A 23,414-nucleotide genomic window follows, 5' to 3' on the forward strand; every position below is an offset into this window, starting at 1 on the left:
GACCAAGCAGGCTAAGGAATTATATTTTGCCAAGATTCACAGGTGCCTCCTGTAGAGAACTTCTTTATAATACTTCTCTGCCCACCCCCCCACCCCTCTTTCAGGACACTAATCTCTATTCACTAGAGATAAAAACTTGATTTATGTAGAGAAAGAGTCTATTTTTATTTTTGAAGTTAATCCAATTCCAAGTTGCAACAACAATTAAACATCCTCTTAAGCACAGATGCAGAAATTCTGCATAGACTTCCTTTTAAATATTCATGAATGGAAACCTGGTCCTCTTAGTACTAAAATTTAAAAGCTGAGAAGGGTTCTCTGGCATTTCTGAACCTTTGCTTATCTCCTTACAACAAATAAAATATTGCCTTTCTCAGTATGGTTGAGATTATATCCAAATGTCGTGCACATGTGTAGCCTGAATACTATACATGATAGAGCTTTATATGAAAAAAAAATCTACTAATTGTGAGTAATTCCATACTGGCTGCAAGGTTCACTGGATCACATAGACTGGATTCAGCAAGACAAAAACGATAATCAAATATGTTGCAACATACTGAAATCTAAGGAAACTGAACAAAGAGTCTACATGCTGTCTTGGAACCTATTAAGATTCTCTCTACTCTGAGTTCCTTTGAAACAAATTTTGTAGAGAATCATTACATATCATTAAGGCTATGTGTCTGTCATGGAGGTCACAGAAGTCACAGATTCCGTGACTTTCTGTGACCTCTGTGACTTCTGTAGCAGCCAGCAGCAGCAGTTTGGGTGTGTGGGAGGGGCCTCAGGGCTGGGGCAGGGGGTTGGGGTGCCTGGCGGTGCTTACTGGGGCTGAGGGGCTACCCAGCTCTCACCCTCCAGCTCCTAGGTGGAATGCCGGGGGGGGGCACCTCTCACTGGCACCACCCCCACAGCTCCCATTGGCTGTGGTTCTCAGCCAATGATTGCTGTCGAGCCGGTGCTTGTGGCGGGAGCAGAGTGCGGAGACCCCCGGCCGCCCCTCCCCTAGGAGCTGCAGGGACATGCCAGTCAGGGCCGGGTAGGGAGCCCGTCAACCCTCCCCCCACAGGACCAGCAGAGGTCCCGGGCTGTGTGCTGCTGCCTGCCTCCTCCTTCCCAGCACCAGCAGGGGTCCCAGCTGTGTGCCACCGCCCACCTCCCCCCAGCACCAGCGGGGGTCCCAGGCCACCCCTTCCCAACATCTGTGAATTTTTGTTTACTGCTCGTGACCTGTCCGTGACTTTTACTAAAAATACCCATGATGAAAATGTAGCCTTACATATCATACAGTCAACAGCATAGCTACGCATTTCACAGTACCTCAGACATATGTGCCAGCTTTTTGGTGTATATTTATACTGTAACTTAGTCATTGCTCTAGGAAGAATGTAAACTGGTGCTGTTTTGTGCAGATAATACAATGATGAAAGCAGTCCAAATGTACACAGATTGTAAGCTTTCAGCTCAAATTAGAAAAAAATATCAATTATTGTCTCATTTGTTTTTTTCTAAATTAAGGTTATAATGCCAAAAAGAATGTACAAAATAATATCCTGTTTTTCAAGGTCATGCTGTTTTATTAGGTCTGGCTTGAAACACTGGGATTTTTAATTGTGTGCATTGCTCTGAGAATTATTTCATTAGTTTGGGCACTAATAAAGGATTTTAAAAAATAAATAATGACGGTGAAGACCCTGCCATCAGTTTGCACTGGGACTGTCATTATTTTATGGATGTTTTCCTTAGATATAGAATAAAAAATGAAGCTCGCCAAAGTAGCTATGCTTGATACTTCTGGCTGTGTCGTTACATAAGCGGGTTATGGATTATAAAATTGAGGCTCTCTCTGAATACAAGGATGTATGCATGAGTTTAAAATGGTGAAAAAAATGGGCATTTGTGGTTACCGATATTTGTCTGACTACAGTGAAGTCTCTTCCATGACACACAACCTGAAGCTATTTATCAAAAAAATTCTTTGTAAGATATATGGCTAAAAATCCAGATAGTCCATAAATAAATAAATATTCTTTTTTTTAAGGGAAAAATTAAAGTTTTTTTCTTTGTTTTTTGTTTTTTGACAAAAACCACGTGATAACATGTTTTATGGTGAATTGGATAGTGTCTTCATAGGGAGAAATTTTGGACTAAGTATGTTACTCTTGTTCTTCCAGCTGTAAATGTTATGCATATAGTTATGAGCTCCTCAGACTGGAACAAATACATGATCTTGCTGTGGACTGAGCAAGAAGATTCTTCCAGGTGAACTTCAAATTTGATGTTTGTTTCTTTGATTAACTACTGTATCTTGGTTGTTGATAGAAGTCAATCATAAAAGTTAATAAATAAGACTGAATTTCCTGATTCGGTGACCACTCCTCCAGCCAATACTTGGTGCTGCACATGCTCCTCCAGATACATAACTCCTGCTTAATATTCATCCTCTCTGCTTCTAAGTATGTCACTGGAGAACTGATGCTAAAATTGGGTCATTCTCCTGTCACATGAACAAGAACAAAGTGTCTTCTATACTCCAGTAGCTGCTTTGTTTCATCTGCTATGTCAGTTCTCTTTAGGAATGACTGGCCATCAATACCAGACTAGTCTGCTGATTACATCCAGTCTAAGGACTTATTGTATGCATGTACTCAGAGGGACAGAGATGTCACATTCTGAGTCAGCTCTCTCACATTCTCAGTAGGCAGCTAGAAAAACAGTTAAATCATGGGAAAGTGTGGATATGAGGCCTTAGGATACAAATTCTGTGTTATTTCCTGTACTGATTTCTGCCAAGAGGCCATGTTGCCATCACCTTCAGTGATGAGAGGGTCCACGCCCAGGATGAGGGCATACATAGATGTCTTAGATAATTTTCTTCTCTCCTTTTGACTTGTAGGTAGTACTCAGAGCTGGAAGAGGTGAAGGTCACTCTTTAACTTCAAAACACTGGTCAACTGCAACTGTGGAGAAAGGAAACATGACAGAAATGGAATCTTGTTTTCATTTCAGCTGTGGTTTTAAGGCACTGGCCTCCTTTCATTTAGTTATTGAAGGCAAATAGAACTTCACTTACATCTCCATTGTTCTGAAACCTTTCTGTTTCCGTCCTACCACAAAGACTGTAAAATGGATTTAAGAAGAACTTCATTGCATAGCACAGGTCTTGTTCTCATACTTCCTTGCATTAGTATGGCACCTTTCCAAGATAATGGATGTCTGGGAAGAAAGTCATGCAGACATAATTTTCCCACCAGAAGGGATATGCCTTTGCCTCCATTCTGTCTGCTGATAACCTTCTGAAAGTAGTGAAGAGAAAGGCTTCTCGGTCAAGATAGTGTCTGCCAAAGGACAGTTGACTTTTTCCCAGCATTGTGCAAAACAGACATGATAATACAGTTTTAACTGCAGACATAAACAGTAGGATCATGATTCTTGTATTGGATTATAACCCTGCATGGAAACAAATGGTTGCATTGATAGTTTTACTATCACTAAGGGGAAAATTCTTCCATCCTTACTCGGGTTGTGTAGTACCTTACTCTGCAAGTAGGATCAGTGAAATCAATGGTACTATTCATGAAGCAAGGTACTTATTCACACTGAATAAGGGTGGTAGAATAAGGCTCAATATTAGAGCAAGACTGTAGAAATCCTATCCACCCTGGTAAGCAATTACAAATGCAAATAGCCCTACTGAAGTCATTCGGATTACATGTGTGAACAGATACTTCCACAGGGGAGTAAAAGCTCCACAATATGGTGCTTAATAAATACTTGGAATTTATTGCAAGCTACAGAAAGATATGCGTTATAAACAATAGTGTAGGGCCATATTGTGACACTGATTCTCACTGAGTAATATTTTACCCTTAGAACAGTCCCTTTCATATCAATGGGATTACTCAGGGAATAAGGTACTACTCTGTTAATTAGGATGTCATAATCTACCCCTGGAGCTACATGGAAGTCTATTTCTGTCAGGAATTTATATACTCTAACCAGGGGCGGCTCTATGTTTTTTGCTGCCCCAAGCACGGCAGTCAGGCAGCCTTTGGCGGCATGCCTGCGGGCGGTCCGCAGTCACGCGGATTCGGCGGCGTTTCTGCGGGTGATCTGCCGGTCCCGCGGATTTGGCGTACCCATCGCCGAATTGCCGCCGAAACCGCGGGACCGGCAGACCTCCCACAGGCAAGCCGCTGAAAGCCGCCTGACTGCCACCCTTGCAGGGACTGGCAGGGCGCCCCCCGCGGCTTGCCGCCCCAGGCACACGCTTGCTGCGCTGGTGCCTGGAGCTGCCCCTGACTCTGACAATAGAAGTTACAAAACAAATACTTACTTTAGTAAACAATGAACTTTCCTCCTAGCTAATATGTGCCCACATGACACACATCACTGCCACAGCTGGCACCTTTCTAGCATTCTCAGAAAAGAGGCCAAGGTGTGAAGGGACAAAAAGGCCAACTTGCCTTCCCACCCATATAGGTGGTCCCTCCAAGTAAGAACTGAGACATGTTGGCAAGACAACATGGCCTATACTGCTACTGCCTGTGCCTGTCTATCCAGTGAATATGTCAGAAGACTGCATATTCCAGAGCTGCCAATCCAACACTTCTCAGAGGAGGACTAAACTGACTTAGAAACTGGTGGGAAGGAAAAACAAACTACAACAACAAAACAAAGATTAAAAACAGAAGCTTTCTGACTTGTATTCCTGAGTGATCACTGACCGAGTGGAGTTGTTGAGCCTGCTATTCAGTACTGTTTATGGCAAGTGGGATCTAATTTATTTGTTTCAGTCCATCACTAGGCATGTACAGTATACACTATTTTCCCATTCATATTTTTCATTGTCATATTCTTATTTTTTAAAAAATCAAGTCCTTTTTCATGTTCTAGATATGGAGCTGCAGCAGTTGACTCTTCTTGGTATTTCTGTCCACAGATGAGGCTAGCCTTGAGATTATCCATATGACACTACAATTGCACACCATATTGCTGGCTAAACTATCACTTTCAAAAAGGTGAGGTGTGTTTGTCAGCTTGTAGTATGCTCCTTCCATCACTCTGCTTTGTTCTCATAATGGGGACATAGGAAAAGTTGGAGAATATATTATATACCAGAAACTCTTTGATGCTGTTGGTTTGTGTAAGACACAATAACCAATAAATTAGATGGAATGGGAAACTTTGAATGTGATGCAATGGAAATACAAGAAACTGAGTCCCTCAGAGCTGATTTCCTGATTTGTCTGTCTCATACCTGCTGGACAGGAAATGTTGCTCCCTCAGTTATGTGAATTAGAAGGATTTATGATGGAATAGATTTGTTTCATTCCACCTGTTGGAATGAAGGTCAGGTTTTTTTGTGGGGGAAAACCAAGAATAAACATAAGAAAATAACAGTTTCAAAGGCAACCTTACAGTACTTTTCAAAGGAATCTTCAATTCCAAAAAGTGAAAATTCAGCATCAGCAGGGGTGGATCTAGCCTTACTCCAAATTAATCTCATGACAAAGGTACAGTAAGTATATGGTTATGGTGACCTAAGACACAACCCAGAAGATTTAACTTTAGTGTCAGCTGTCCCATCTGAATAGCTAATGCCTTAGTTTTTGAGTGAGATAATAGTGTAATTGCATGTGATATAAGATAGGTGAAGAATAAAAGATGCTTGCTCGTGTGTGTCCATACCTACATCAATGCATATATCACAGTGCCTCTTCTCATCTAATTGAGAATATTCTGATTCAGAGCCTGGAAAAGCCTGTTCTGAGAGCTCTGACAGACATGATTTGACAAGCAGAAATCTCTGTCAAAGTGTAGCATCAGTGCAATAAAACATATTGCCTGAAATGTGGACGTGCATGACAATACTTCCTGTCCCCAACTTTGACCTTCATCTCTTTCATTCTCCAGTCATGTCAAAGCTCTTTAATTCATCATTAGACAATTGTTCCCATACAGAAAGAACATTTTAATTATTTTTTTAAAGTAGCACAACATGGGGAATCAGCTGAGAACTATTTGAATTACAGTAGCACCTAGCAGCCTCAACCGATATCAGGCCCCTGTTATGCTACGGAGTTTACAAACATAGCGAGAGGGAGTTGCTGTCCCAAAGAACTTACCATCTAAATAGCTACAACATGTAAAGGGGAGGAAGAAAGGTAAGATCATTATCCCGATGTCACATGGGGAAACTGAGGTAGAGCGAGGAAGCCTGTTGCACAGCTGGGAATCGAATCGAGAGTCCCTGAGTCCTAGTCTAGTGCCTGAATCACAAGACCATCATCCTTCTCTTTAGGTCTCTTGTTGTCATAGCTTGCTTAGTAACTTACACAGCAAATAAGCTGAACTGCCTGTTTCACTGAGGTATATTTTGTGGGGTTTGCACACTTTTGAGACAGACACAACCGCAGCTCTGCGTCCCATCTCTATTAGAGAACCCATGGGCCTTAATGGCAAGACTCTGTAACCACCTCAGCAAATGTCCTGTATTTTGCATTGGTCTAGTGGAAACTCTGCAACACTTCAGTTTAAGTTTAAAAAATTAAAGTTTTTATTTAATTAAATAAAACGTAATTTTTTAATAAGTTGCTTTTATTTTATGCTGGCCTCACATTTTCAGTGTTCAGTAGACAGATAGATTTCAGTATTGTCAATGCCTAACTGAATCATAACTGTTGTCAGGAGGAAATTTGGAGGTTTGGGAAGCAGGGTAGGTGACAAGCAGGGCTTTTGGCATCTGAGAAAGCAGAGAAAGCAGTCTGGGACTGTAGAATAAGCATATTCTTCACAACAACTGCAGAAAGCAGTTGAAAGATGTACAGCTGCACTGGGATTGAGGGGACAAAATGTGGCCCAGCAAGGGCCACCCTTACCCTCCTAGATCCAGAACTGTGCAAGGAAGAGACCTCTCTTCTGGAGGCACTTGGATCCATGCAGCATCTCTCTTCACCACAGCCCTATTGCCTTTGGGAAAGAAACTGCAGGAGATAGCCAGAGACTGAAGCCAGCAGAGCTGCTGCAAGAAAGAGTTCAAGCAAGGAACCCTGGACAATGATGATGTCATAGGAGTACATTCTGCAGTTTTCACTATGAACATTCTCTCCCCGGTGCTAATGGGATATTTCTGCACACTCCTTGCCTTTGTCTTTCCATCTGCCTAGTGCCCTCATAACCTTAGCCCACTGAAAGGATTAAAATAATAAAAAAATCCCCTTCCCCTCCCATCCCCAAAATCATGGCTCTAATATGAAATTCTCCACCCTTGCATTGTTCACTCCGTTGGTATATTATGTCCTTTCCCCCTATCTTTGTCTGTCTTGTTTATTTAGCTGGTAAGATGTATGGGGTTGGTAGTCTCTGTGTTTGTTCAATGAGACCCCGTTCTCAGTTGGGCCTTAGGCACTAAGTGTGGGATCCACAAAAGTACTTAGGCACCTAAGTCCCATTTTGGGGGACCACTGCGACTCACAAAACACGTGTGCAGCCACTGCCTAACACTGAAGGCACTTAAACTCATTGACTACTGTTTTTCCTTGGATCTGCACACTGCAGCCTCACTCTGTGCAGCTGGATGCCTATCTCCTGCCTGAGTATGTGCAGTACTGCCTCATAGTAGGTGTCCGGATGCCTATATCCTGCCTAAGCCCCAGAGTGAGTCACAAATTGGGAACAACAGGCATTTGGCTGCCCAAGTCATGTGTGGGGGCCTGATCTGGTATGTGGTCTCTCAGCATGTGTACTGGATTGGGCCCCTCAGATGAGTTCACACAAAACAAAACAGCCAGGGCAGGGGGAAAGCCCTGCCTTATAATCCTTAACCTGGTGGAGAGGGTTCTCACCAAGGATGTGGAAGACCCCCAGTTCACATACCCCTTTTCCTGAGGAGGCAAAAGGATTTGAACAAGGATCTGCCATCTCTTAGGTAAGTGCACTAACCATGTGGCTATTGAGTCATTCTAACTCTTGCTTTGGCCCAATTAATATTTAAGTATTCCATTGTTTAATTAAAGTGTTACTGGCCAGCTGGAACATTTCATATCTATTAATAAGTGACCAATCAAAAAGAACCAAATCATCCCTATATTAACCACATGCCATTCTCTCTGATTGATGTAATAAAACTAAATAAAGTTGCAACATTAAAAAGCTCACATTTGTTGAGGGCAAGTGTGTCAATAGCACAATCAGCTATAATTTATACCCCATGCTGGAAGTACAAGAGTTAACTGGAGCCAGAGTACAATTGGTGCACCAGGGAGTTAGGCAAGGCCTAATTTAGGATTAGGCCCAACTGGGGAGGAGTTCAATGGTTGAATCAAGAATGAGTTCCATCTGAGAGAAGCAGAGTGACTAATAAAGGAAGAAATTCAGGGCAGTAGATAAGAGATAGGTGTTTGGGGGAGGGAAGAAGGTTTTGAGATCCTTTCCTGTAAAAGGCTAGGAGTTATACTGGGAAGTCAGAGGGGTGGAGCAGATTCCTGTGGTGATCTTTGACAAAAGGGAAAGACCCCAAGGATTGGGTTTCTGAGGGAGACAAAAACACACAAAGAGTCTTGAAGCAACAGGAGCCAGGCCTCTGGGGAGAAAGCCCTGGGTGGTTCTGTACAGAAGATGGAAAGCATGCTGCTGTAAGGATCAGGAGATTTAGAACATGGGTCTGTGGGGCTCCAGGTGACCAATGCTTCCACACCATGGCCTATGGCAGAGGTGTTAGCCATTAACTATAAACTAGGGGCAAAATTACCACCATAGGAAGTTCTACCCATGGAAGACCTGATTAGCAGCATGCCCTTCCTCCCTGCCTGACCTCTGATTGATTGGTCTGTCCAGGCACATATTTAAGCATAGAGGGAGTTCCAGGAAGATATATGTGCAAACTGGGAGTACCTAGTCTGTTATTACAATAGACCCTGCTCACATTTCCTGGCTCTGATCACTGGCTTGATGTCTGACTCCTGGTCCTACACTATGCCAGACTGCCTGTCTCCCAGTGGTGATACCTGCAGAGCCCAGGAAAGGGGAGTGATATGCTGAGGAGTGAGCCTAGAAACAGGCTGGATAAAAGGACTTCAAGAACCCAGAGAATAAGGAGGAACCAAGATCCACCCATCAGCCACCAAGCAAAGTGGCTAAAAGCCCTGTGACATAAGGGGTGCAAGCAGGGCCGGCTCCAGGCACCAGACTAGCAAACAGGTGCTTGGGGCGGTCGCTCCAGAGGGGGGCGGCACGTCCAGCTATTCGGCGGCAATTCGGCGGACGGTCCCTCACTCCCGCTCAGAGTGAAGGACCTCCCGCTGAATTGCTGCCGCAGATCACGATCGCGGCTTCTTTTTTTTTTTTTTTTTTGGCTGCTTGGGGCGGCCAAAACCCTGGAACCGGCCCTGGATGGAAGAACTGTTGAGCCAAAGACCTGGTGATAAGTCACTGGACTACTGATTTGTGGACTTGGTTACCATAGAAAGGGTCAGACTGAACACAATTGGGCCAAGCCATGAGAAATAGATCACCACAGGGCTGGAGCAGATGTCTGTGCCAAAGGATAAATGCTTGCTATACCATGCCCAGCCACAAGGAAGTGTGCTGCTGGTGAGTCACACTTTTACACAGCCTGTTAGCTTGTATATGTAACTTTTTTCTGCTTATGATTGTGATCAGACCTGTTAGTCACAAGCCTATGGATCATGTTTGTATATGTGTCACATCTGATTTAAATAACTCTAATCTCCAGTCCAATTAAAGGTATCACCTCAAAGTCCACTAATTTATTTCCCTGGAGAAACTTCCATGGAGACTTCCATGTTCAAAAAAACCACACACAGCCACTGACCTTCATTTTATCTTGCATTTTTTCATCTTAGTATTGCATGCAGCTTTCTGATGTGCACCTGTTGTGTGAGCTAGATGACTTTGATTTCTATTGGAAGTTCTCTTTTACCTTTTAAACCTGCAAACCCATTTTAACTCCCACATGCAATATCTTAATGAAGTGGATCAAAGAAAGCTTTTTACTGTTTGTGATTGAAAGTGATGTATAACTTAGGTACATTTTTTCTTCATTCCTAGGGCAATTTGTATTTAGAAACTTGTGTATTCTGTTCTAGAAACAAAGGATTTTGCTAATAAAACACAGTAAAAACATGTTAATGTTTAACATCTCTGGTTTAACATTGCTTCTAGAGCAGCACTAGATGAAGCTCAGCCCCACTCCATTCAATGAACAGGGCTCTTGCTTGTTTGTATTGTCTTGGTCTAAAGCAACATTCAGTTGCTATTTTCCTTTATCTTAGTGATCTGCTGAATAATGTGTAATTTAGGTTTTATCAGACATTCAGTTCTGCAAACATCCTGTACAAAGAAAAAGCTACCAATAGTTATTCAGTGTCCTTTTCTACATATTAAGATGTACTTTTCTTTTCAGCTGGGGAAACTTTATTCCTTGATCATCTTGTGACCAGTGCACTAATCAACAATATTTGTAGCAATGCATTCTAGGGTAAGAGTAATCAAATCTCAAGGAAGTTGTGTAGTATCACAATGTGGCCCAGGCTTATTACAGGGTCTCCGCCTAACATTGAAGTATTCAGGTATTGCCCATTAAGAAAAGCGGGATAGAAAACTTTATTTGCCAATCAACTGAAACACTATAGTAAAGTCCATTGCTCAGATTTCCCATGTCTGTTCTGCCGGTGTGCAATGAGGAGCAGCAACAAGGAAGAAGCCCCTTCTCTATGTTTATACCATAAACCTAAAGAGATATTAGATAAAAATATTAAATAACCTTGTTGTAAGATTTCAATGTAACACTATTTTATGTCTGAAAAATTCAGAGCAATGATATGGAAGAACCAAAAACCAGAGAGAGAGCAGACTGCTTCCTAACACTGAGAAGCAGAACTCACCCTACCTTACTATAAGCTGGCTACTGCTAGACCTAGATTGTATGCTTCCCTACACAGCTCCCTAGCCTGCAAGCAGGACCAGAAAAACTCCTGAGCATTTAAAGTGACAGACTAAAAATTCAATACATTTTTAATACACCACACTCTTAAATATCTTTGAAGCAGATAAGCACAAATTTAGGCTGCTAGATAAGAGATTGAAGACTAGGACCTCCATGGTAGCATTCTCTGAAATGCTTCTAGTTCCATCCTCAGGCCAGTTACACAGGCAGAACTGCAGAGTCTCAATGCATGGATGAGACAATGGTGTAAGAAGGAGGGGTTTAGATTTATTAGGAACTCGGGAAACTTTTGGGGAAGGGGGAGCCTACACAGGAAAATGCAACCAGATTTGTAGCATATACAATTTAAAAAAGCCATAGAGCAGTTTTTAAACTAAGGGCTGGGGGAAAACCAACAGGTGCAGAGAAGCACGTGGTTCAGACAGAGACATCCCTTAGGGGCGGACCTATTAATAGAGATTCTCTATGTCCTAATAAGGAGGAGAGGTTGGAAGATGATAAAATATGGGTAAGATCTGATGAGAAACAGTTAAATGAAAAAGAGGCCCATTCAATTACATCATGTAATGGCAGACAGATAAAAAGTGACAATCGTTTAGTGCTTATATACAAATATTAGAAGTCTAAATAATAAGATGGGTGAACTAGAGTGCCTCATTTTAAATGAGGATATTGATATAATAGGCATCACAGAAACTTGGTGGAATAAGGATAATCAATGGGACACAGTAATACCAGGGTACAAAATACATTGGAAAGACAGAACAGGTCATGCTGGTGGAGGAGTGGCAATAATGTGAACAAAGCATAGAATCAAATGAAGTAAAAACCTTAAATGAACCAAACTGTACCATAGAATCTCTATGGATAGTAATTCCATGCTCTAATAATAAGAACATAGCAGTAGAGATCTATTACTCACCACTTGACCAGGATGGTGATAGTGACTGTGAAATGAAATGTTCAGGATCATTAGAGGCGCTATAAAAATAAAAAAACTCAATAATGATGGGGAATTTCAAATATCCCCATATTGACTAGGTACATGTCACCTCAGGATGGGATGCAGAGATAAAGTTTCTTGACACCTTAAATGACTGCTTCTTGGAACAGCTAGTCCTGGAACCCACAAGAGGAGAGGCAATTCTTGCTGTAGTCCTAAGTGGAGCACAGGATCTAGTCCCAGAGGTGAATATAGCTGGACTGCTTGGTAATAGTGATGATAATATAATTAAATTTAACATTCCCGTGGCAGGGAAAATACCACAGCAGCCCAACACTAGCATTTAATTTCAGAAAGGGGGACTACACAAAAATGAGGAAGTTAGTTAAACAGAAATTAAAAGGTACAGTGCCAAAAGTGAAATCCCTGCAAGTTGCATGGAAACATTTTAAAGACACCATAATAGAGGTTAAACTTAAATGTATACCCCAAATTAAAAAACATAGAGAACCAAAAAGTGCCACTGTGGCTAAACCTCAAAGTAAAAGAAGCAGTGAGAGGCAAAAAGGAATCCTTTAAAAAGTAGAAGTTAAATCCTAGTGAGGAAAAATAGGAATATAAACTCTCACAAATAAAGTGTAAAAATATAACTAGGAAGGCCCCAAAAGAATTTGAAGAACAGCTAACCAAAGACTCAAAAAGTCATAGCAATTTTTTTTTTAAGTACATCAGAAGCAGGAAGCCTGCTAAACAACTAGTGGGGCCACTGGACAATCGAGATGCTAAAGGAGCACTCAAGGACAATAAGGCCATTGAGGAGAAACTAAATGAATTCTTTGCAGCGGTCTTAATGGCAGAGGATGTGAGGGAGATTCCCAAACCTGAGCCATTCTTTTTAGGTGACAAATCTGAGGAACTGTACCAGATTGAGGTGTCAGTTGAGGAGGTTTTGGAACAAATTGGTAAACTAAACACTTACAAGTCACCAGGACCAGATGGTATTCACCCAAGAGTTCTGAAGGAACTCTCATGTGAAATTGCAGAACTACTAACTGTGGTATGTAATCTATCATTTAAATCAGCTTCTGTACAGGAGATGGATCATTTGATGATTATCTGTTCTGTTCATTCCCTCTGGGGCACCTGGTATTGGCCACTTTCAGAAGACAGGATACTGGGCTAGATGGACCTTTGGTCTGACCCAATATGGCTGTTTTTATGTTCTTAACTGGTGTCCTTATGTTCCCTGGCACTCAAACTCTGCTCCTTCTGTGAGAATACTGGGGTGTAAACATCCAAAATAGAGCAGAGTGAGATGGTGAGTGGGCAACTGCATGCCTCTTCCTCCTTACACAGCAGTCTGTAGAACTTTTGGGTGCACCCTGGGGAAGATTAAACTGCAGTGGGCATAAATCCATTGCATGCTGGAGAGCTCCAGGAAGAATTCTGTATCCCAAAGGCAGAATTCTTTCTGGCACTCATCATGCTTTGAGGCATGTGTTCACTGGCTCCAACACTGAGCTGTGTCTTATGGACATAGCTGAGCTTTTTTCCCCAGGTTAAAGGAATCCTGCATGTAGATGATCATATCTTGGGTAGGGCCTTCAAATATATGGCTAAGTGTATACAACCTGATTTATTTTTAACATCTTTCGATGTTAAACTGGTTTGCTTGTTTTTCACATATGGCTTTCAAGCTGCAGTGAATGTTGTGACAAATTAAAAGCTCCATCTGAGATAACGGGCCAGAGTTTTGCCCATAACATGATACTGGGCTAGATCCTCTGCTGGTGTAAATTGACCTAGCTCCTCTTACTTCAAAGGAGCTGATTCAATTTGCACTAGGTGAGGATCAGGCCCAATGTGTTTAGCTGCTGTTACAACTTACATAGTAAGATTAAACACTGACTTAAAAAAATTCAAATACTGATGTTTTACCAAAAGAGTGTGCTTCTGTGTGCAAATTTTATACATATACTTTTTAAGCTAACATTCATATTTGCTCAAGTTCAATTCTGCATTGCAATTGTTGCAATAGATTTCCATTTTACTTATATACCAAAGATATAATATATTCTAATGTTTTACTGCTATATTTACATTGTTTCTCTTTTTAATATTTTATCTATTTATTAAATGACAAATTATGCTATTTAGATTTGGCACAAAATGATGGCTTTTCATTAGGAAGTTATTTAAACTGCATACAAACTAGGCTAGTGCAGCTAATGTCCATGCTGTAATATTGTGTACCACATGCATCCACTCAAATGATATGCTATTCTTGGAATCACTATAAATGACATGGAAGAGTCTAGCTTGCATTTCCATGATGTATGTGACTTTGGCACTCAACATTAAATGGGGGTTGAACATCTAATCCCAGATCTTTGGAAATAGCAGCCCTAATGTGGATATAGTCATGTTTATAGAAAATAGCCTTTTCCTTTAGATCATCCTATGGTCAGACCATGCCCTTTGACATGGATCTTTGTTTTATGTCATGGAAGTTAATAGGAATACTGCCATCAATGTCAGTGAAAGCAGGTTTGGGCCATTAATTCTGAGGGACTTGGTGCCTGACCTTGCCAACTGTTACTAGCACAGAAAGCCCCATTGATTCCAAGTAACAACTGGATGAGGATCTCATGTTCCTATGATTTTCAGGTGCCCAGAATATAGCTACTACAATATAAAAGGAGGTGCTGTTGCTATGACAATCCGGCCAGACAAGAGCAGTGACAAAAATATGACCTTTCACCTCAGTGAGATATGAACTACAGTGACCTATCATGAGCATTTAAAAGTTGGCCCTGTTGAACATGGGTCATTTTCCCTTGTAAAATAAGAACATTAAATACAGCCCACATTACTACAAAGTTAAATTTGCATCAATCCCATCTTTCAGGTTTAGCTATAGCCCATAGTGATCATCCAGAACAGTAACGTTTGGAACAGTTCCTAAAATTTAAGGAGGTTTAGAACCTGTGCTCCAGTTGATGCCCCTCTGTACATTTCACCTTATTTGCAAAAGATGCAGCTACACCTAATAAGATGAAGTAACTCTGTCGGTCTCACCCCTTGCAGCCGAATAAATATCATAGAGTCAAAAGCTTCTATACATATGTCACTTTAATATCTTTCTCAATTCACAATCCTTCTTTACACATGATTATCCTCATACAGAAGCTCTCTGCCCACAACAGCCAGTCTTTTGAGACAACATATTTTGCCATCTGCAGCATTGCTGTATCTTTCTGTGATATCAACTGTAGCAAGAGCTGGCCACCTAGTGGAATTCCAACTAATGCAGACAATATAGGCTGGTCAAGCAAAGAAAACACAGTGAATGAGTGTATGATGTCACACAATTCTTAAGGCAGATGTAACTGTTAATGTATCAAAGCAGCTCACTGAGAAGATTTTATTGACCATCCTTGACCCATTTGACATAGCAGGCCCTGAAGCCCATGCATAACACTCTGTGACATCATTTCACAGAAAATTAAGACATTTTCTTTCAAATTGTAACTTTTTCTTTTCATGCTTGGGAGTGTTTTGGATAATGTCCATGTTGCAAAGGCTTACATACATACAAAAGTAAATCCAAATTGTTTTCATACTCAACATAAAGTCTCACTATATGCCTCAGCAGATGAAAATCCTCTTGCAAAGGATGCTTATGATATGACTGGGAGGGGAAAGACCCCACAGCCCTGCAAACCCTTCTCCACAACCCTCTTAGAATAAAGTACACTTAGTTATATAATTAGTAGTAGCCAAGAAAAGTGGTGATAAATAAAGGAATGACACAGGATGCCTCTAGCAATTCATTTACTTATAAGTACATAAATAATTTCAGTACAACTTGTTTAGTGTCAGATCCACAAAAGCATTTTTCGTGGGTGTGTTAAACATATTGGACTCTAGTCAATAGTCCTTGTACACCCAAATGTCTCATTGAAATGAAGTTTTAGGTGTGCAGCGAAGACAGGATCCTGGATATACACTCATACTTTTATCTTAACTTTTCTAATTCTGTATAACTAGGTAAGTTGTTTGCTCCTCTGAAATAGTTTACTAAAAGAAGGTGACACAACTGGTATGCAGAAAACAAACTTTATTCTGCCACTTTATCTCAAGAAGTGGAACCCAAGATGGAGCATTGGGGGTGGGGGAGTAAATTATCCCACACCTGCCTACCGCATGGTTCTTATACCTTCCTCTGAAGCATTTGGGGCTGGCCACAGAATGATGTACCAGATGGACATCAGGTCTGATCCAATCTGGCAATTCCTATATTACTATTTGATTCTCACTATTTATTCCAAAAAGTTCTGCTGCTGCTGAAAATAGACAGCCTGAAAAAATCCCCTTCATTGATACATAGCACACTTCCTTACTCACTTAGAGGAATTTTAAATGTCAGAATAAATCACATCTAAACAGCCTATAAAAACTTACCATTGACTTGTACGGTTGATCTTGGTGTGATTCTAACTACTGCATCATTAAATCAGAAATTGAAATAATAATTTTTTTTTTATTAAATTGACCTTAAAATCTAAGAACAACATCTAGAATTGGAAAGGAATTGACACTGAGAGAAATAAAATGAAAATGGGATTTCCCTCTCCCCCTCCCCCCAAGTATGCTAAAACTGTGGCAGGGCACAAAGGTATGAGGATTGTTAGTTTTGTCTCATTCTAATCTGTTCTATTTGTTGATTGTAGACTATAAATTGTGAGAAAGTGGTTTCTATAGCTCAGGAGTCAATTAATTATTTCTGTTAACAATGTTGGGGAAAATATGTAAAGTTGTTTGGGTTTGAAGACTATAAAATCATGAGATGGAATTACTTTAAATGGCTTGATTCTTTGCTTCAATCAAGAGCTGGGGAGCAAGGGGGAGGACACAATCAATTTCAATTAACATTTTTTCTTTTTCTTTTTTTTCCAACTGAGGTATAGTTTTAAAAACTTAGCAAAATGTTAGGAAACCAGCTGTAGGAGGACAAGGAAAGAGGCTTGTGTTTTGTTTTGTTTTGTTTTTTTCCACAAGGAAGTGTTACAATAAATATCTATAGTTATCTTTTCCAACTGTGGCACAAAGATTTCTTATATGTTGCATATTGAAATCCCTATAGAAATACTTTCTGACAGAAAGAGCTCATTAATTATACTAAAATTTTAGGACATTCCTCCTAGCTTCCTACAAGAGAAATCAAACTCTAATCTTTAATCTATATTTTTATAATAATACAATCTGCTCATTTTAGGTCCACTACTGCCCTTTAGTAGAGTAGGCCAAATCTTCTACTGGTGTAACTTCATTGCATTATTTTTTTTGTTCTCTACTAGATTATAGGTTGCTCCTGTGTAAGACCTGGTATAAAGGCCTGATCAAATACCTGTTGAAGTCCATGAAAATCCTTCCATTGACTTCCTCAAGCATTACATAGGAGGCATAGAGTAGATATAACTCTGCTGAAGTTAATGGATTAAATGAGGGATGAATTTGACCTCAGTGGGGATGTGTGTGTGTTTGGGGGGGAGGGGAAATGTTACTTTGATTTGTTGATTCCAGTAATACACAAGGATATTCAGTTGTAGTTTGCATTTTACTTTTCTCATTGTGGCATCATCTTTGGGAAGGTTTGACCAGAACAATATTAAAGTTAGAAGACTCAATAGCATTGTCTTGCTGTTATGGTTATAAAGGGTGCATACTATATTTATTATCATACCTGTACTTTTAAGCAGGCTTCAGTCTCAAAACAATGTCCTGAGTGTGTCAGGTTTTCACAGCATTTCTTACCTCTGTCTTGGCAAGCTGATGAGTGGCTGTTTATGGCACCTCTTACTTAGGCTAAAGAGCTTGTGTACAATTTTCTGTGCCTTAAGGAAAAGTTGTTTCATGCTGTTTTCCAGTTGCTCATAGCGACGCTGAAAATTAGAATCCATTGTCCACAAATGCATTATGGTAGACGTGTTGAGGAAATAGTTCATGGGCAGCCTTTTCATAAAGAACTTGAATTCATCTGAAAAATGGCAAGATTCAATGTTTTGTAATTACGTATCTATGGTTATTTTTGGACACAATTTAAGTTATATTTTGCTGCAAAATGTATCATTTTACAATAAAACATAATTGCATTACCAATGACGACTAGATGACAATGATACAATAACAGAAAATTACATAAATAGTAACTTAGATTAAGAATAAATACACATTAGCCTTATTCTCCACTTTGGTAACAAAAAGATGCCTTAGTGTATAAGAATCAGGCTCTCTTATATCCAAATAAAGGACCTGGTTTTGCAAACATTTCAGTGCACACAGTTTTACTCAGACAAGGAATAGAAATAGATGGTTCAGTGATTAAGGCACTAGTCTTAGGTATGCAATATTTGGGTTCAAATCCTTGTTTCACCACAGACTTTCTGTGTCACCTTGGGCAAGTCACTTAGGGCCAGATCTTTAAAGGTATTTAGGCGGTCAAAGAGGCAATAGGTGCCTAGTTGAAAAGCACCTTTTGAAAATCCCACTGGGTGATCATCTGCATCTTTAAACACCCTTTTAAAAACCTGACCTTTGGTCTCTTAACTTCAGTCCCCCTTCTGTAAAATGGGGAGAACAGGATTTTCATACTTCACAAGGATAAATACATTGAAGACTGAGAGGTACTCGGACATTATAATAATGCAGGCCATACAAGTACCTTAGATAATAAATCAATGGGATTATTCACATGAGTAGTGTGACCCAGATGCTTATTTCTTGAATTTAGACCATCCCTTTATTTCCTTTTTAAAAAGGGGCTTTAATGGTAGAAAACATCTTAAATACTGTACTTTTATGTAACTTTGTGCTTCCCCTCCACATATTAGATTCCACATATTGGTGTCTAGTTCCCTCATCTTCCCACTCCTGTTTGACAATCCGTGTTTTGTCAGATTGGTCCTACACCGAAGTCATAATTATCCCACCATAACTCCTTAATCCTACCAAATTGGGTAGATGCCAGCTCTAGAACAGAACCCCCGCGACTGCAATGGGTCTGCATGAGTAGAGTGGTCTATCTTCATGGAGTAGCTTGCAGGGCTGGGACCTTAGTTACAACCACATCTGGTGTAAAAAATGTCCATCCTATTTTTTGACAGAAAATGACTTGGTTTTGAAGAGAATATCTGGTCTTGCTTATACAGGTTTTTAGCTAAATAAAAATCAATTTCGGGATATAAAACCTGAAAATTCTTGCATTTTTTGGCTTGTTTAGTTTACCAAACTTTGTTTTGGGGTGGCATGGGGTGATGGAGAGAAGAGAGAGAAATCCAAACCAGCTCTAGTTATAGGATCACAATCTAGGGCATGGAAACGGCCATCAACATTTTGGCATGATGTAGGTTTAAGAATACTACATTTTCAGTATTGGATTTTCTTATGCAAACACATCATTTTCATAAGTTAAGAGAACACAAAAAGATAAATTATGGAAAACAAGTGACAGGCAAATAAGTTTAACTATGCATTGCTTTAAAATGTTCCCTTTGGCAGAACTAAAGAACAGAGGCCCTGATCCTCAGCTAGTGTAAATCAGCATCACCCCTCTGACTTCCATGGAACTATGGTGATTCCACCAGATAAGTATCTGGCCCAGAAGTTAGTTCTCCTGTCTACCAGTCCTACGCCTTAACCACAGAACTATAATTTGCCTTACAAATACTTACTAGTAATGGATTTCTACTTAAGCTTAGTTTCTTACTGCTGAAAAATAGAGAAGACATCATCATAATTTCTTTTAAGTTTTCACATTGCTATGATCACTTCTATAAGAAACATTGTCTATTTGCAGTCCTTTGCACAATAGCAATGTGTTCTACAATTTGTTTACAAATAACAAGAAAGTTCTATGCTCAACTTGCAATACAAAACTGCAAAATTCAATACCATTTCCAATATGAAAACACATTTGCTTACTTAATGATCACTGCCCTGCACTGTTGCTGTATCCTCTACTATCATGTTAAAGAGCCCTGTATTGTATGTGAGAGGTAAGTGATAAAAGTAATATGGTTACACAGTGCCTTATCTCCTCACCCCAAAATCATCTGTTTCAGATATGAGGACAGTTGCACATCTTGAACCATTAGAGTATACACAATATACCACACTACAGCATTAGGTGGCCATACAAATGCCTAGAGATATGTAGAACATGACAGTAGAGTATAAGCTAATGTATAATTCCAGAGTAATGTCCTTTGTCATGCATCCCCACTGGCCAAGGATGTAATTGAGTTGGGATCAAGAATCTTGGCCCCTCACAATCCCATGTAAGGGGAACAATCTCATGTCCTGCAGCCAGGGTAGGGTCAGGCCCATATAATAAAACATGAATGGAGGTAGAGGGAAGAGTGCCACTGAGAAACAAAGTGAGATGCTGAACTCATGTTTAGGTATTTCAGCACCTGGTACCATAGAGTCACATTTTCCCCAGGTCCTTAACCTGTCCTTTCCCATTTATTTAAGTGTGGATTTATCTCAGTGTTCCCTGGAAAAAAGACTAAAGCTTCATTCTTCTTGGATCTGTATTAGAACTGAAATTAATATACATACTATTTGTAGTATTGAGACAGGAAAATCTAGACCCTCCCATAACTAAAGAACCATCCCCTCAATTAAGGGGGAGGAATCCAGGCTACAACTGATTGCTAGGGAAAACAAAGGAGAAAACAGGACTGGGAGTGAGGTTAGAGGTTGAAAATCAGGATAAACCAAACAGAGAACCCTGGATAACACCAACCACTTCTCAGAGGCATCCGAGGAGTCAATGGACACTACCCAGAGGAACTCTACCTAGAGACATGAGCAGACAAGGGAAATGAAATAGACACCACAGTTCCAGAGTACCTCCCACTTCCCTGTCCAGCTTCCTCCTCCTAGACCATCTTGGATAGTCCTAGGAAGAAGTTGACAGGGAGGTCCTGTGACTTTGAGGGGGCCACAGAGGGGATGTGCAAAAATCAGAAGGTGCCGGGAAGAAATTTGAGTGTGTGTGTGTGTGTGAGAGAGAGAGAGAGAGAGTATGTAAAACACAATAGGTAGGTACAATATGATAGTTTAATATGGTGGTAGTGGTAGTGGTTCATGCTTTACCAAAAAAAACAACAGAAAACTGAAAAAAAGTTTTGGCTAGATCCTCAGGTGGTATAAATGAGTGCAGCTGGGGATCTGGCCCTTCATTAACTTACATTTTGTGTTTTAATATTATATTCTTAGTAGCACTGATATCCAATCTGGAATAGTTTCATTTTACAGCAACAACCCACTTTTCTGTAAGTTATAATGTAACAATACCATAAAGACTTGCTTCTGTTCAGGCTTGGCCTAAGTCTAAACTAAGCAGAATTTTTATTTCTTACAACCAATCTTCAAAAAGCAAAACAACAACCACAAAATGAGTTGAAACAATCTCTCACAAACTGAAACGGTGCGTTCATTGATCAGTTTCAGAATTTTTTATCAAACAAATGTTTGTTTGGGGTGTAAGTTTCGTTAGGGGTTCCCTCCCTTTAAATGACAAATAAACTGGAGGGCAGCCATTCCTACTTTTAACAATTCCTCAATTGTATTGAAAGGTCTCCTCCCACCCCTCCCCACTTCTGATCAGACCCACGAAGCCACCCTCCATCACCACTTGTTACATTTTCAAGTAAGTACCATTGTGCTTTCTCTCATGCAGCCCCTTATGCTTGTTTACCGGTAGTTCCTCCTATCTGCAAGAACAAGTCATTATCCTCTTACAAACCTTCCTTAAAACTCTCCTCTGCTGTGTTGTCTGCAAAAAAATTGACAATGGCTAAGCCTCTCGTGTGCTGAGACCACTGCCTATCATGCTGATTGTCTATTTGATTCCCTGGGTGCCCTCATCTCTTTCTGTACACACCTGTTGTCTGTCCCGTACTTAAATTGCAAGCTTTCTGGGGCAGGGACTATCTTATTTTCCACTACAGTGCCTGGGGAAATGGGGTCCTGGTCTAGGACTCCCAGATGCTACAGTAATATAAATAAGCTTTAGGTGTAGGTTGGTTAGATTTTTTTCTTTAAATGAAGAAGAAATTGGAGGGCAGCTGCTTGTAAACAACAATCCACAGTAAATGTAGCTCTGTAGAAAAATGTATTTTTCAACACAATACTTCATTAAAGTAAAAATGTTAAAGCATCTTGACAGCAATTTCAGTGGTCTGTTTTGTCACTTTTCAAAACACTGACACATTTTTATAACAAAAATACTTTCAATAAGTAGAGAAGTTGTGAATAAAAATGTACAAAAATGTGTGTAAAGGATGGAATGTACACTTATGTACATTCTTTGTTTTCACTTGATTGACAGTATTATAATTTAAACATTGTCAGTAAAATCTGTCTCTACCACATGCTGATACTGGCACTTCATCTGCGTCTCACCTCTTGGCTAGTATCAGCCCCTGGTGGTGCTCATAGAATTCATGGTGGTACTCACGTTCTACTTGCACAGGCAAGAAGTGCACAGATTTCTTTATCTGAATGATTAGTTCAGCAATGAACATCACCTTGGAGAGGATGTTCTGCTCTGGCACCATACAATGTAATTCATTCACTGAATTTAAAATGAGTTAACAAGCTTCAGCTGGTCCTCAGCAATTTCCTCATGGGACAACCACAGCAACCATTGAGATCCCAGTGAAGACAGACTTTGAAATATGTCAGAGATCATGGCAATCCAGCAGGAATCTCCAAGTAGGACTGGATTTCCAAATTCAGTCCTGCTATGTGGTAGTGGCCATGGTGGACTTCATCCTTGAATAGAGATCCCATGCAGAGGGGCATCTTACCCAAAAATTTGGGGTCTCTCTGAATGGCAAATACAAGCAATCCTCTGGACATTAAGAAGATTGTGTATGCATCAGTTATGTAGCACCGCAAAAGGTTCTGTTGATTCAAATGGCCATTTCAGCAGCCATGTTTTCTGTATCACCACATAAACCAGTATCTTCTCTCTGACATTGCAAACATGTAATGTTTGGCATGAATGCCAGCACACAATATAATTCTAGTTGCCAGTTTGTTAATGGGAAATGAGAAGATACATTGCAGATGTTCTTGTCAAATCAAACAGCCCCTTCATCAGACTGCTACATCTCATCTTCCACCACCATGGGACTCCAGAAATAAACCTACCCTCTGATCTGACCAGAAGACTTTCAGTCTGCTGCTCAGTGCATCAAAGAAAGTTCACTTTTACAAAGTTGTCTCTTCTATCCAGCAAGGAAGGGCATGTCTATATGTAGGCACATCAAAACCTCTGCTAGTTAATTCCTGGCAGATGCAGAAGATTTGAAAAATCTGCGATTCCACATGCTGGCCCAGATGGCCGTGGCTTCTAGAGTCTCATATTTATCCAGGCTGACTCAATTCTCTATCCTGCTGTCTGTCAAACTGAGAATCTACCCT

At 40.4% G+C, this 23,414-nt stretch overlaps 1 protein-coding gene across 2 annotated transcripts in view; it reads right to left on the reverse strand.

Moving 5' to 3' along the window:
* The window catches only part of LOC112118229 (BMP/retinoic acid-inducible neural-specific protein 3), a 299,851-nt gene that overhangs the window by 44,861 nt on the left and 231,576 nt on the right, over positions 1–23,414 (reverse strand). For both annotated transcript variants that reach the window (XM_024216458.2, XM_024216460.2), the window contains one exon: positions 17,733–17,955. In XM_024216458.2, coding sequence (XP_024072226.1) covers positions 17,733–17,955 — 223 coding nt within the window. The remainder of the gene's footprint in view (positions 1–17,732; positions 17,956–23,414) is intronic.

The sequence above is a fragment of the Terrapene carolina genome, unplaced genomic scaffold (assembly GCF_002925995.2).
Source record: "Terrapene carolina triunguis isolate 2854851 unplaced genomic scaffold, T_m_triunguis-2.0 Scaffold210, whole genome shotgun sequence".
Taxonomy (NCBI): Eukaryota; Metazoa; Chordata; order Testudines; family Emydidae; genus Terrapene; species Terrapene triunguis.